The sequence below is a fragment of the Lissotriton vulgaris genome, chromosome 12, assembly GCF_964263255.1.
Source record: "Lissotriton vulgaris chromosome 12, aLisVul1.2, whole genome shotgun sequence".
Classification (NCBI taxonomy): Eukaryota; Metazoa; Chordata; class Amphibia; order Caudata; family Salamandridae; genus Lissotriton; species Lissotriton vulgaris.
Window position 1 is genome coordinate 519,897,958 of NC_141700.1, and position 16,168 is coordinate 519,914,125.

General features: G+C 44.6%; 1 protein-coding gene across 1 annotated transcript in view; it reads right to left on the reverse strand.

Annotated features, from left to right (window-relative positions):
• Positions 1-16,168, reverse strand: part of HYDIN (HYDIN axonemal central pair apparatus protein) — a 2,950,008-nt gene that overhangs the window by 1,174,725 nt on the left and 1,759,115 nt on the right. The window contains exons 50-51 of the mRNA XM_086945295.1: positions 7,483-7,602; positions 4,341-4,500 (exon numbers count right to left, since the gene is read on the reverse strand). Coding sequence (XP_086801421.1) covers positions 4,341-4,500; positions 7,483-7,602 — 280 coding nt within the window. The remainder of the gene's footprint in view (positions 1-4,340; positions 4,501-7,482; positions 7,603-16,168) is intronic.

Below are 16,168 nucleotides of genomic sequence, written 5' to 3' on the forward strand. Positions count from 1 at the left end.
CTGACCCAGAAATCAATTGCTTCAGAGGGGGTCCCCTATTTTCCTTTAGAGTAAAAGAGGCACCCTCCACAGTAGCCATGGTAGGAGTAGAGACCATGCCAGTATCTGGTGAAGTGTCCATTCCTCAGGCGTCTGCCAATTCCGCAATCCAGTCCATTTTAGGCCCCAAGGGCTGGTATTCTTCATAGGAAGGGCTTGGGTTCCGACCTGGAAGGCATGGCTTCAGTGGGTGCCAGAGCCGGCATTCTACGACACTCCTCTGGCTCTGTCAGAGTTGGAGATGAGAATGGGGATGGCACAGCTGGCGCCAGGAGCATCAGCATCTGGACCTAGCACTGGGGAAGGTCGAGGTATCATGACCAGCACTGGTCTGGATCCATTTGAGGATCCAAGGAGCTCGACTGGAGAGGGGATGGAACCACTGATAGAGAACCAGTGGGTCCCCACCAGAACCCGTAGGCCCTAAGGCACGCCAGCAGGAACAGGCCACCCACATTTGAGGTGCATGGCCTCATAGAACTCATGAAGTTGTAAGGGGGTCGCTGTGGCTCCCAGAATCTTGGGGAGGGGCAAGCTCAACTGCAGAAGCCAGTCCTTGAATGACGACACACCCTTGTCTCGTCAGATGACTTTCACAGACAGGGCGAAGTCGAAGGTCTGTTCGACTTCTTACTTTTCTTTTTCGTGTGGGGCTTACCCAAAGACGACTTGGCATGCAAAGAACTGACATCTGTACCCTGCATTTTAAGGATACTTTATTCTGCCCCTGGGCCTTATAAAGTTCCTGCAAGCTTAGATCACTTAGATGGCATAAAAGCTCAATTTTTGCCCAATTTCCTAGGACTTTTTTGAAGTTTCTGCTGTTTTAAGGTTTTGTGTGTCCTAGCAGGAATATGCCTTAGTGCCCAGTGATGGTTTTTTTAATGTTTACAAAAGGTTTATGGTTTGCTGTGCATTTGATTATGTAGTTTAACACTTGTTCTGTGCACTTTTATGGTTCAACGATGAAAAAATAAAGATATTATTGACGTCAGTGTGTTGGGGTGGCACCTATATTGGCACCGCACACGTCACTTCCGGCACGGATGACCAAGTGAAGTAGTGTGGCTCACTGGTTAGAGGCGGCAGACCCGAGAGCAGAGGACGGCCCGGGACCAGGGTTCGATTCCCGGCGCGGCAGGTTTCTGGACCAGGGTCAGCGGACTCGATAATTCTCTCGCCTCGGTGCCCACTCTGATCTGCGATCACACTCGGCAACTCTGGGCATTAGCTTGCCTCATCTTCACTAACGGCCCCACCAGACCGCCGGGGATGCCTGGTCTCACCCTGGAGATACCCATTAAGGGACCATCTCTCAGGGAAGCCAGGAAGGGTTTCACAGCGGTCGAAGCGCCTTGGGACCCTCCGGGTAAGTAGTGCGCTATATAAATGCCTATACATACATACATACATACGCAGAGTCGAATAAAGCCAGTTACCCGCGCGCAGGGGTACTGTTCTGACACCTGCATATTATTCTACGGTAAGGAATCTGAGGCTAGAAATCTCTATCACATCTTCTTTGCAGCTCTTTCCAGAAGAGAATGAAATGTGGAAATATCCATCTGATCTTGAGGGATAGGCGTGTCACACCCTTCTCTAGGTGTTTCAGATCATCTGTATTATCAACTTGACCTCCATCATCTTTGAAAGTTCACATTCTTCCTCTTCGAAATCGATATAGATAGAATGATTGGAGTCATCGTACCCATATCTTCAGGCGTTGGTGGAACCTTTGATCTTTGAACCACTCTGGGCGATGCTTTAGCAGGTGGACGAGGAGTAGTGACAACTGCTGTAAAAGAGGATTAGCTGATAGAGGAGTTGGCTGTTGTGGTGGATGTTTTGGTAAAAACTTCTGAGAAGTTTCCCTCACTTGTTGTAATGTAGTAAAAAAGCCATAGGCACTGGAACAACTTCACAACATCAGTGTTTAGGAGATATACAAGACCTTGAAGCTTGATGAAAACTATCCTGATGGTAATCAAAGTCTGAATAAAAGGGATTTTCCTCCATGTCTTCTCCAAAACCTAGGACATATTTCACATTCAATTGTTTGTGACTACACACAGTCTGTGAACCACATTCACTTATCTCATTTTCCTGAGCAGATTGCAAACAAAATTTGCATTGGTGGTAATGCTGATACCTTTAATAGTGAAAGCAGAGGCGTGAAAATTGCATCTGATGGCATCAATGGAATGGTAGGCGACAGCATAGCCTCTACCGTTGATCGCATGTTCGTCGACGATGATGATGACCGAGCCGCTTTTGACGTGGCTGAGTCTTTCTCTGATGGGTCTAGGATCGACAGAATTGGCGTAGAAGGGATTGCCTCTGACAGGATCGTCAACAGTATTGTCGCCTTCAATGCTGAAGGTCTTGTGGTCTACAGTCTCAATGACGTTGACTGAGATTTTGTAGATTGGTTCTTCTTTTTTAGAGGTTGATCCTCAATGGCATCGGATGATCCCTTAGATGAACGTATTCCATATTTAGAGACAGGATGGGTGGCTGCAAGAGCTGTTCCAAACAGATCCAAATGAGTAAACATAAGAAGTCTCCATTATTGTGCTACCTTTGTGGAGTTGCTTGAAGGAGCACTGTTCACTGAATCTTTCCAAAGAATATTCTCCTGTGCCATCAGATCAACCTTCTTTCTCTGTCCTTCAGAGTTTTAGATTAAACATTCCTACAAATGTAACATTTAGATGTCAAATGTTTAGGATAAAAGGGATAATTATAATTTAAATATGGGTTTTCAGTTTAAGTCTTTTTAAGACCTCAGGAGCTGAAATAACCTTTAAAAGAGGTTTCTTGTCCCCATCAGCCATGGTGACAGTTGACTGTCCAGTAAAAAGATCTCCCTGGCCCATAGATTTCAACAATTCTCCTAAAGAGCAAAAGTGGAACCTGAAGCTTATCCGTTCCAGGAATTTTCATCTTAGGTGGTTCTTGTTAACAAAATAGAGAGCTGTGGTGAAGCTCAGTAACACCTTGAATGGGAGTGGGAAAAATCTGTCACCGTTGAAGTTGACCTTGAGGGCCAAGATGGGAGTCTTGAAACCAAATATTTCAAAGTTGAATGCTTTAAAACTTAGTATCCAGATGGCGAGTACTTCACAATTGGTTGACTTGGAGTCAAGATGGAGAACTTGCTGGTGATGAAGTATTTTCTTCGGTATAGGCAATGCAGAGCAGGCCTCTGACGGTGATCATGACAGTGCTGAACCATGTTCTGACATGTAAATATATATGGCGTAGAACAGTGACCTCTGAAACGTCCTCAGTGGTGGCGTTACCAGCGCTTCTTCATAACCCTCTTAATGAGTCCTTGCTTGGAAGCTGTAGAAGAGGCAACTTCTCTAGCAGGCTCTGTGATATTTAATTCTCTCTATCCTCATCATGAGATCCTCCAATTTCCTTTTCAGACCAACCCCTTCTTGATTCTTTAGGGATTTTGTTTGCCATTTTCTGCTAAAACATGCACTCATTGACCAAATTTAAGGATGGTAAGCAAACCACACACATAGTAGTTGGCAAGACGTAGAATCTTTCCTCCCACAGGAGGCATACTTACAAAAACTAAAGGCATAATCTGGAAAATCCTATCAGAGATGGGAGAAATAAGAAGGAAAAGGCTTGAAAGCATGTAAGATGTTGAATACAGTGTGACAAAATGCAATTCTAACCAGAAAAACTTAAATGAAAGGGTGAAGAACCCCTTCCATGTTCTTAGATCCTCTAAGCACAAGCCAGTAAAAACGAACTGAGCCTGTGAGGGAACTGCCAGTACAGTGCATGTGGGGAGAAGGAAACCTGTTGAGTTGTTAATGGAGCAGTGCCCGTTTTTCTGTCTTGTGCACTTGTTACCCAACAGGCCCCATTTTGTCTTCATTTTTTCTCGCTTTAGCACTGACATAAGGGAATTCTGAGTCCGTTTTAATGCTTAAAGCACAGGTTAATCTTGAACTGCAATGTTTCCTTAGGTAATCTCTAAATATGATTAAGAGAGAACTATTTGGAAAGAAAAGGGTCTAGTTAACCTATAGAGGTTGGATCTGCATTTTGCAAAACCACAGCTCACCTTCAATTCAAGACGTGGATGTATTTTGTTTTGTAAAGAGTTCTTGGATCCCTGAATGCAGACGGGAATCATACAATACAGAAGTATGTTAAGTTACCCACAAAGGTTGTTTTCTTTCAACACAAAATTAATTGCTTACATTTGGTGGTCACTTTTCGCTAGTAGCCTCTGCAAACATAAGTCATCTACTGGAATAATGTAACCCATTAATTACCTGTTTTTCCTCAGGTTTGAGGGTCATAGAAGGTGGGTCCATGATAAAGGTTGTTGCTTTGGTGTCATGCTGAAAGCAGAAGAAGATCTCAGCATTCATGGGGGACACATTCATGATGGTGATCTTTTCCATGTTTTCAGGAAAGCGACCTGTCTTGTACCTAAGGAAGAAAGATAAAATAGGAGAAAGGGCAGTGAAACTATGAACCTGATCTTCCTTATCATATCCCAAATAGTTCAAACTACCTCTTAAAATGAGATAAGCAAACTATAAAAGTGCATCAAATTAATATTGACTGAGTATGCCACTGTTAACCACACAGGATGTCTTTAAATGGTTATGTTAGTACTGTTTTGTATGTGTTTGTCCCAACAAAGAAAGAAGAGAAACAATGTTACAAAACAGATAGATTAAAGGTGTTCCGTCTTTATTTTAAGTAGGATAAGCCTCCAAAAGGTTCATAGGAAATACTAATCAATTAATATGGACAACACAAGTAAGGGGACAGGACCATAAGTACAGCATTAAAACTGTTAGGGTAAGGGAAATAAATGCAAAAACTGTATATTGAGGAAAACAGAATAATTAGATATTTGGCAGGTCAGCTGATTTTTTAGAACTCAGTCAGAAATGATTATTGATTACTGGGTCCCTGACATATAGATACCTCCTTGGACTTAAGAGTTAACGAACAAGGCAAATAAACTAAGTATAGGAGACTACTACATCAAATCACTTGTTGGGTTGTTTGCAGGTAGAGACAATCACTCGGTGTCATAATTGTCACACTCTACATGCAGATTATATGTAGCTGTGTCCATTTTAATACAAACTCATGCAGCAGTAATACAGAGAGTACCATTATTTATGGATTTCATGGAGATTACAGCTCTCAGAAGAAAAAAGTTTGAAGTAGCTTTATTGATTTATTTAGAATATTACCATCCTGCCAACTCACTGCAGCCACCAAACATCATCAAATCAGTTGGAACACTGATTAAGTTGGTGCTATTGTTTCTAGAGGACAAGGGTTGTCTTTCTTTCTAAAGGCCAGAGAGTAGGTAGTCCAGGAATTCAAAGCATCTGTCTCAATGCCTTATACTTGTAGCTGGTAACTGTGGGTAGATTGCTTCAATGTTCTCAGAAACCTTGGTAATATGCATTAGTGCAATTTGTCCTTCAGATATTGAATTATGGATATATAGCAAGTCTAGTGGTTATGAAATTTTTTAATATTGGTTTCATGTGTTAATACTGATCACCATCCATAACAGCAGCAGTTGAGTTTTTGGGAACACTTGGCTTAATTGGAGGTTTTAATTTTCTAAACAAAAATACGGTAAACCTCTTTTGCAAATAAAAGGACCGGCACAGTTTATTTAAATTCTCGATAGAACAACATGTCTTGAAGAATAGCAATGCTGACTGAATTTGATACACCATCTTCTTTGACATCTGAATGCACAATCTGGATATGCAGGCCAAAGCACTTAAAATAAGTTTTCAAATTATCTGCTAAAGATATATAGATGGCCCACTTCAAACTAAATATGGGTGGCAGGAACTATAAGTGGTTTGAGTTGAGAGGCACATTTAGACATATAAACAACGTATGTTCAATATGTGTAGTAAAATGTGATGGATGCATACATACATCATGGAAACCCTGGCATGTTTTGGTGATGTTTGGATGTATCACCTTTCTCATTACATTTTCTAGGTAAAAACAGGAAATTTAAAGAGACCAAGGAGCAAATAATTACATGACTTTTAGGTACCACCAGTTTCAACCCAGGTATGCATTGTGTTGCCTACCCCTGCCACACAAGATAGGCATCTGATTTTTCCTCGTCTTTCCAGTACTTTTCCTCTTTTTGGCTGTCCTATATGCTTATTTACTTTATGTACAGTATCTTCATCCAATGCATCTACCAGGAGGCTTTTCTGCTCCATCACCACTCTTTCTGCACAAAGAATACTTTCATATTGAGTTTCACTCTCCACCTCCCACGGTTTTTCGTGTGCATTAGTTACTTTCAGAAATAAAATGTGTGCTGTTTGTATTCCTAATCATTTTGTCTCCATTTTTTGCATATATAGTTTCTAAAGCATCTGCCATGAGGCTTGCTGTCCATATACCATTCAACTTTATTGCAGCAATGTAGTCGTTTAGGAGTAGCTTGGATGGGAATTGCTATTTACATCTTTCTGATTGAAGCTCCTCTTGGCAGCACTGTAACTTTTATGATTCAACTAATCAAACCACTGATCTTTTTAAAAAAATGAGCAATCTCTTTAAAGTTGACCTGTTTTAGGAGTCCAGTATTTTAACCTGCTATCATTCAATGGTTTTATTTCCAAAAAATAATTGTATAAAAAATTACCTAGAATTGGCAGTTTATGGAGCCAATGAGTATGTGGTACACTTGTGTAGTCTTTAAGGTCAAGGGCATCAAATGATACTACAGCTTCCCCTTTGATTTTGGTGAAATGCTGCCTCTGCTTGTAGCCCACCTTAACACTCATGCACCTTAACCATTTATACTAGAGAGCTTTGAAAACTGTACATATCACACCATATAAGATAGGTCCAGTAGCAAATACAACAATTTTGAATCTTCTTGATACACCCTACAGAAAAAAAGCAAATTCCAGAGAAGCAGCACGGGATAGGAAATGAGAATGTGAGGCCCACCAAGCAGGAACAGGGTTTTACATTTAGACATCTAATGTCCTTAAACTGTGTGGCAAAGTAAATGGAAGAAGCAGGTGAATGTTCAGTGCTTGAGGAAGAGCTAACTAAAAGAAAAAACTATGCTGTGTTACCAGTGCATCCATCATTGATGCCTTTTAGTCACCACATAGTGTCATCAATAAATACATTTAAATGTGAGGATGTAGATTTATTTTTGGGGTACTCAACATGCCACATTTTTCCTTACAAATTGGGATTGCAAATGTGAGAGTTTTTTAGTGACTTGCACTTCTGATCCTCCATATTCTTACAGCCACTAAGGAATAAAGGTCAAGGTATTTTATACACATTAAATATATCATAATAGCCTAACTGATTCTAGCTCTTGTGTGCTCACTAACAATTAAAGGCTGTATAGAAAATTACAATCAGTAGTTAAGACATTACTTCTCTCTCGTTTTTCCACACAGCAACGGGCCAAAGTCAAACGTCTCGCTATTCAGCAGGAACTTTTTGTGGATTATCTCATCAGGTTTCACCTCCTTCCGACGGTGTGGGAACACAATTCTGAAATAGACATGCCAGAAAGTTAGGAAAAGAGCTTACCACCTTTTTGTAACCAGTACTCCTGTTCAACCAATATGTGAGGTTAAAAATCTAACAGTATTTTGATGTATTTCAGACAACTCAATATTTTCAGGAAGTCAGATGTTGCCTTTGTTTATTTACCCAAAGGAGCCTAGATAATATCAATTATTTATTTATTTATTTGGTGATTTATAAAGCGCCTGGTGACCCGGAGGCATCCCCGCGCTCTGAGGGTTTGTATATCCAGCAGGGACGGAAGAGGGGGAAGGCATTACTTGGGGAATAGGAGAGTTTTCAGTTTTTTTCTGAACCCTAAGTAGTTGGGTTCCAGTCTGAGGGCACGCGGGAGAGAGTTCCAACCCGTGGAGGCTTTAACAGAGAATCGTCGACCTCCCGTGCGAGCCTTTTTGAATTTGGGGATGTTAGCTAGATGTTCGTTCTCGGACCGCAGGGATCTGGGAGCTTTGTAGGGCGTAACTAGGTCGCTGAGGATGGAGGGGCCGCTTCCGTTAATCAATTTGTACGCCGTACACATGGCTTTGAATTCCACCCTTTGGCGGACAGGGAGCCAGTGCAGGGCCTTAATGGCAGGTTTCGCTGATGCTCTGGCGGGGAGATTCATGATTAGACGGGCTGCTGCGTTCTGAGTACGCTGCAGTTTCGCCAGGGTGTACTCGGGGGCCCCCAGGTAGACCGTGTTGCTATAGTCCAGGCGTGATAGTATAAGCCCTTGGACTAATAGTTTCCTGGATGTAAGGGGGAGTAGGGGGAGGATCTTGCGTGTGGTACGCATGAGCCCAAAGCAAGTCCCTGCGGTTTTGGCCGCTTGTGTTTTCATAGATAGCTCGGGTTCGATCCATACCCCCAAGGTCTTAATTTCGCGTTTCGGGATGGGAGTTTCTCCGAACACTTCTGGCCAGACTGTTGAGGGAATAGTCGCCCACTGTTTCCCCATGAGCATCACCTCGGTCTTTGACCCGTTAAGCTTTAGTGATGACTCACACATCCAACCATGGATCTCTGTGAGGCAGTTAGCCAGGTTGTCTGGGTGGTCGTCAAGTTGTGATAGGGAGACGACCAATTGTGTATCATCGGCGTAGCTCACAATTTTTATACCGTATGGTGTTACCACATCCTCAAGGGGAGCCATGTAGGCATGATGTGCATTAGAATACATTGCATGTGTTACAACAATTATTGAAGCCACTAAGGCATTTCACTAATATTTTTGATGATTTAGAATTCAGATCTCACTGAGTTTTTTGTAACAATGAATCGACAAAACCTTATAGCTCATTTAGAGTTTGGTGAACATCCCTCCAAGCCAATGGGGCTGTAGAGGGATTAAAGTTCAGCATCTGAATACATTTTTGGAAGAAGTGCTTCAGTTGAAAAAGCGCCTCGAAAATCAAAGGTTTCTTTCTGGGCTGGGCGGAAGGAGGTCAATTGTTTATTTTTCTGTTTGCAGCGGCCTTGCCGGTAACATCATTTGCAAACTTTAAAAAATCTGCATCCACCATTGAGAGCCGAACCCGAGCAATCAGGGAAAATGCAGAGACCAACAGATAGGCCAAGACTATACTGTCATTTTGGACTAGGTAGCTGGTGCATTGGAATAATCTTTGATCTTCAGAGGTGCACTGGAGTTGGTGGGAGCTAAAGCAGGACTTGTGGTTGTTTAGGGAGATACAGGTGGTTTCCCTAAGGTTCATCTTCATGCTCAAAACAGCCAAGAAGTCGTCTGCACTCTGTATTGCGGACAGCATGGATGCATCAGCCACAAAATACCAAGACATAGGAGGGACCAACCAAGGGGGAGTCCAAATGAACAAGTTACTTCCCTTCGGTAACGCTTTTTCCGGTAGATACAGTATCTGCCTGTGGATTCCTCACCTTGTGAATATCCCCCTTGCGTCAGCAACGTTCGGAAAATTCTTTGTAGCACGCCGGCATGGACGACGTCATAGGAGCACGGCATTGCGCGCAACTCCGTCTGACGTCACCGACCCCATAATAGGCCTACGTCGGCGTGATAACATCAGTACCGCCCTTTTTTCGTGCCTTTGAGGCACCCGGACGGACCAATGACAGTAGATATATACAAATACATTGTAAACAGTACATACTTTTCAAAATTATACACACATAGTGTGTAGCAGAGGTAAGAAAACCCATTTCAAACATAAATATACAAAAATTTACATAAACATAGGTAAAGCAGAGTGGACAACGGGGAGGCGGGTGGGTCAGTGAGGAATCCACAGGCAGATACTGTATCTACCAGAAAAAGCGTTACCGAAGGTAAGTAACTTGTTCTTCTGATAGATACATCTGCCAGTGGATTCCTCACCTTGTGAATAGAGTCCCACAGCAGTCCCCACTCCCGGAGGAGGGTGTCCACCCTGCTATACCAAGAAATCTTGGAGGACAGAGCACGCAAAGTGGCCGTCCCTCCTCACTTCGGTATTCAAGCAGTAATGCTTTGCAAAAGTGTGGAGGGAGGCCCAAGTTGCGGCTCTGCAAATGTCCTCAACAGGTACACCTCTAGACAATGCAGTAGTAGCAGACCTTGCCCTGGTAGATTGAGCTCTTATACCTTCAGGAGGATCCTTACCCGCCAGAGAGTAGCATATCTTGATGCACAGAATTATCCACCTGGAAAGTGTGCGCTTGTGCACCGCTCTACCCTTCCGGCGCCAGCAAAACCAACAAACAGCTGGTCATCCACTCGAAAGTCTCTTGTTCTATCAAGGTAAAAGGACACCACCCTCTTAGGGTCCAGACGATGCAGTCTCTCTTCCTCCTTGGAAGGGTGAGGGGGAGGATAGAAGGTAGGAAGGGTAATGGACTGTCCACCTTAGGCAGAAAAGCAGCCCTGGTCCTAAGAACCATTCGATCAGCATGAATGGTCAGGAATGGGGGCTTAGAACTAAGAGCTTGAAGCTCACTCACCCTCCATGCAGAGGTGATCGCAACTAGGAAGACCGTCTTAAAAGGCAAAAGCCTCACGGGACACTTGTGTAAGGGTTCGAAGGGAGAACCCATCAAGAATGTTAAGACAAGATTTAAGTCCCATTGAGGCACGATAAATGGAGAAGGAGGGAACTTATTAGTGAGGCCCTTAGGAAACCTCAAAACCACTGGAGATTTAAAAAGAGACGGCTGATCCGACAAACAGAGAGATGCCGACAACGCCGAAAGGTAACCTTTGACTGTGGCAACAGCAAATCCTTGCTGCGCCATAGAAAGAGCAATCTGCAAAATATCGGACAAATGAGTTCTCAAAGGGTCAATAGCCTTCTCCCTACACCAAACAACAAATTTAGACCACCTATACGAATAGATTGACTTGGTGGAGTCATGCCTGGCCGAAAGAATGACATCCACCAAATCGTGAGGGAGAGAAAAGGAAATCAGGTTGCCCCGTTCAATCTCCAGGCATGAAGGTGTAATGTCTGGAGGTGGGGGTGTAGAACCTGCCCCTCCATCTGAGAGAGGAGATCTACCCTGAAAGGGAGACGAAGCGGCAGGTGAGAGGAGAGGTGGAGTAGGTCCGTGTACAACACCCTTCTTGGCCAATCCGGGGCGACCAATATGACTTGGGCCTAGGCTTGGTCCTGGTCCTGGCGAATCTTCCTCAGAACCCGAGGAATCAAGGGTATGGGAGGAAACGCGTAAAGGAGTTGACTTCCCCAACTCAACTGAAACTTGTCCCCCAAAGCTCCTTGCATCGGATACTGGAGACTTCAGAATGACAGGCAATGAACATTCTCGCGAGTGGCGAACAGGTCCACCTGAGGAGTCCCCCACATCTGAAAGATGTCGTGAACAACCTCCTTATGAAGCCTCCACTCGTGGTCGGCAGAGAACTGCCGACTGAGAATGTCTGCACGTACGTTCAGAACTCCGGCCAGATGATTTGCCATCAGACAAATCAAGTGGGCCTGAACCCAGGACCAGAGACGCAGAGCCTCTCTACAGAGACACTGCAACCCTACTCCTCCCTCCTTGTTGACATACCACATCGCTGTCGTGTTATCCGTCAGGAATTGAACCAACTGACCGCAAAGGGAAGGGAGGAAGGCCTTGAGCGCCAGACGTATCGCCCGCAACTCTAGAAGGTTGATGTGAAGCAACCTTTCCTCTGGAAACCAAAGACCTTTGACCTCCAGATCCCCCAGATGAGCACCCCACCCTAGAGTGGATGCATCCATTATCACTGTGGCCACCGATGGAGGTAGTTGAAAAGGCTTTCCTTGTGACAGATTGCTTTCCATGCTCCACCAAGACAGATCCGCTGCAGTTTCTCTCGAGATCCTCACTGACTCCCTGAGATCTCCGTTGTGCAGATACCACTGCCTGCGGGGGCACCACTGGAGTGCCCTCATGTGCCAGCGTGCATGGTTGACCAACAGAATACAAGAAGCCATCAGACCAAGCAGACAAAGGACCTTCAGGACTGGAACAACCGCTCTATTGTAGAATAAAGGAATCATTTCTTGTATGTCGCAAATCCTTTGAGGTGGAGGGAATGCGCGGCATACAGTAGTGTCCAGTACCGCACCTATGAACAGGTTGCGCTGGGAGGGCACCAGGTGAGACTTGGGTACATTTATCGAAAAACAATTGAGTTGTCTCTTGCAGATGATGGACCACCTTCTCTGGCGACTCCGTTTTGATCAGCCAGTCGTCCAGATACGGGAATACAGGTATCCCCGACCTCCTGAGATGTGCTGCCACCACCTTGGTGAAAACTCGAGGCGCAGTAGTAAGTCCAAATGGAAGGACCGCAAACTGGTAGTGTTGCGACCCCACCGTAAAACGGAGATACTTTCTGTGCGACTTCAGGATGGGGATGTGGAAATAAGCATCCTGCAAGTCGATCGACACCATCCAGTCTTCTTCCAACAACGCTTGAAGAACCTGCGCAAGAGTGAGCATCTTGAACTTTTCCTGTTTCAGATACAAGTTCAAGATCCTGAGATCCAGGATTGGTCGAAGTCTGCCATCCTTTTTGGGGATCAGGAAACACCGTGAGTAGCACCCCTGACCCCTCTCCTGCTCCGGAACCACCTCTATCGCACCCTTTCTGAACAGTGCCAAGGCTTCTTCCTGCAGGAGAAGCAGGTGGTCCTCCGAACAATAACCTTGGCAAGGAGGGTAATTGGGAGGGAACTCCTGAAAGGGAAGTGCATACCCATTTTCTACGAGATTGAGAACCCAAAGATCTGATGTAACTGATTCCAAATCCCGTAGAAAATGAGTAAGCCGACCCCCTACAGGACCCGCATGATCCGGAATGGTGAATCTAGGGCTGCTTTGCTGTTGTAGGTGGGGGTGGGTATTAGAGGAGGACGTAAAGGAGAAGGAGGCCTGACGTCCACGGGCACGACCCCTTTGTCTACCTCTGTATGACTTATACAAAGGGTTCTGTTGTTGTTGCTGTTGTTGTTGTTGGCCTTGTTTATAGGGACGAAAAGTGGACCTCCCAAAGCCCCTGTACTTCCTGGTGGTAGAGCCTCTAGTTTGCAGGTCCAAAGATGTAGCCGTAGCCCGGCTATCTTTGAACCTCTCCAATGCCGCATCCGCTTTCTTTCCAAAGAGGCCAGTGCCGTCAATAGGCAAATCCATAAGAGTAGCCTGAACGCCTGCCAAAAACTCAGAAGATTTTAACCAAGCGGCTCTTCTGGTGGCCACTGAAGAACCCATTATCCTAGCCACAGAGTCCGCCGTGTCCATGCCACTCTGAATAACCTGGCGGGCTGCTGTCTGAGTGTCAGAGACAACCTCATTAAAGTTCTTTCTATCTTCCTCCGGAAGCTTAGATGACAAATCTTAACCATATCCATTAAGGCATGCACGTCTCTGCCCAGCAGGCAAGTAGCATTCGTAGACTTCAGAGCCATGCTACCTGATGAGAAAACCTTTTAAGTAGTTTGATCCAAATTCTTTGAGCCTTTATCTCCAGGTACCTGGGGAAAAGAGCCTGCTGACCTGTTCGAACAAGCGGCTTGCACCACCAGACTCTCCGGCGAAGGATGGGAAGTCAAGAACTCAGGGTCACCAGGAGCCACCCTATATTGCCTCGCCACTGATCTGGACACCGCAGGAGCAGATAATGGTTTTCTCCAGACTTCCAAAATTGGTTCAGTCAGAGCCTCAGTGAATGGCAGAGTTGGCTCAACAACTGAAGAAGGAGAATGTAAAACCTCCCTGACGATATTAGATTTGAACTCCACTGTAGGTAAAGTCAAATTTAGCAGCTCAGCAGCCTTTTTAATTACCACATGGTATGGCGCCACCAGCTCCGGATCCGGAGAATTCTCTCGAGATCGCACAGGCGAGGCACCACCTTCAGGCTCACAAACATGAGGAGGAGACACAAAATCCTTTTTATGTCTTCGAGGAGAAGACTTCCTCTTCGAGTCCGATGACCCAGAATAATGCCTTTAACTATGCTTCTTCCTCTTGTGTTTTTTCTTCGAGGAACCCAAAGCATGTCCCGAAGCCGACCACGATGCCGACTCCGACCTGGCCCTCGACCTCGATCTTGACCTCGATCGCGACTTCGATCTTGACTTCTGCTTCGATCTCGAGCGCCTAGACCTTGACCTCTAAGATCTCTTGGCTTCTTTACCTTTCACCTTTGCCAGCAAAGTCAAAGTCAAAAGCACTTTATTCGATTAAATTAAAATCATAAAAGTATACTATACAAATACATACAAATACATAAAAACATCATATAGAGCTGTTAATTACTGTACATTTAAAATTCATTGGCAAATACATATGGATTGACCTAGCACACAGGAATTACACAGTTATCAGCAATAATTCATATTTCGTTAAAAGGATATATGTAAAATGAACCAGAGCCTGGAAATTAGTTCGTACTATCAGGTATAGGGCAAACATTTACATTGACCCCAACTAAACTCGTCTGGAGTCTCTTCCGTCTAGCACGGATTGATGCAATCAAAAAAGTGGCTACACAGAACATCACCTGATGATTTTCCATTAATTGAAGAAACAACAGTGCTGGTTTCAACTGTAAGAACCCCATTTCCCTCAGGAGAGGCTTAATATATTTTACCCTGCCTTCCAAAAAGAAGGGACAGAAAAATATAAAATGTATCAAATCCTGATCAGAGAAATTGTCACATTCACATGGTACGTTTTCCATTGGGGTACACCATTTCTCATAAGTACCCAACAGAAAGTGTGCCTGATTAAATCTGAATTTGGTTAGCAACCAGCGATGATATGGACGTGTAACAATAGTCAAATAGGGTTGCACTGACATTGAATTAATCAGCATAAAATGTGACCTTACTGTAGGTTTAGAGATTTCAATCGACTCTCTTTCCATTTCTCGGGTCCTAATAAAATTAAGTTTTGCCTTGCAGAAGTTTTTCCTCTCGTTCTCGCAGAGCCTTAGGGTTCATCTTAAAGCAGGATCGACAGCCTTTGACATCATGGTCGGAACCCAGACACCACAAACAATCGTCGTGAGGATCTGTCATAGACATCATCCGGGCACAGGAGCCGCACTGCTTGAACCCCGTCTTCTTCAACGACATCCTCGACGAAGAACAGAAACACAGTAACAGACAAATAGTAACAAAGTCACTATCTGAATCACAGAAGATCCCAGAAACCGTTAGCGTCGACAACGCGGAAAAAAGGGAACTGATGTCATCACGCCAACGTAGGCCTATTATGGGGTCGGTGACGTCAGACGGAGTCGCGCGCGAAGCCGTGCTCCTATGACGTCGTCCACGCCGGCGTGCTACAAAGAACTTTCCGAATGTTGCTGGCGCAAGGGGGATATTCACAAGGTGAGGAATCCACTGGCAGATGTATCTATCAGAAAAATTATTAGGAGGCATACAACTGGTAACAAACCCTAGATATGGTGAACAGATCAGTGTCAGCACCTACTTTTCCAGAAACTAGACGGGCAGATTAGGTGAAGGGGCCACATAGGAGTTGTGGTGACCTCCCGAAAGGACTGCTCTAGCCGAGTATCCAGAAAGCCAAGCACAGGAGGGAATGGTGCCTCCGTGTTTTTTTGGGCCTTCTGTGTTTCAGAGGACCTGCTGAAGTGCAGGAACCTTGGTGGAGGACTGTCTGCTGTGCCTAATCTTGTGCCAAGACTCACATTTCGTTCACTGAGGGGCACTTTCCTTCTACAGCACCAGCTGAACAGTGCAGGAGCTGTGCTCAACTGTGAAAGTTGAAGAGGGGTCTGGAGATGGGCATTCCTAATTATGCTGCAACAGATACTGCCCACAGAAGAAGACAGGCTTGACCTACTGGTGCAGGTCTATGGAGAAAACAAGGTCTTGTGCCTTGATTCTGAGTGGGTTTGAGGAGTAGTGGATATTTATACGACCCAATAAAATCTGACTCCAAAAGTTTCAGAATTTATGAGTTTCATAAATAGCGTTGACTTTTCAGGGAATAACATGCAGAATCTTGTGCTTACTGAACCAAAATCTACTTGTCAAAGCAAATACTTGCTGTCCCTGTAAAACTCAAGCAG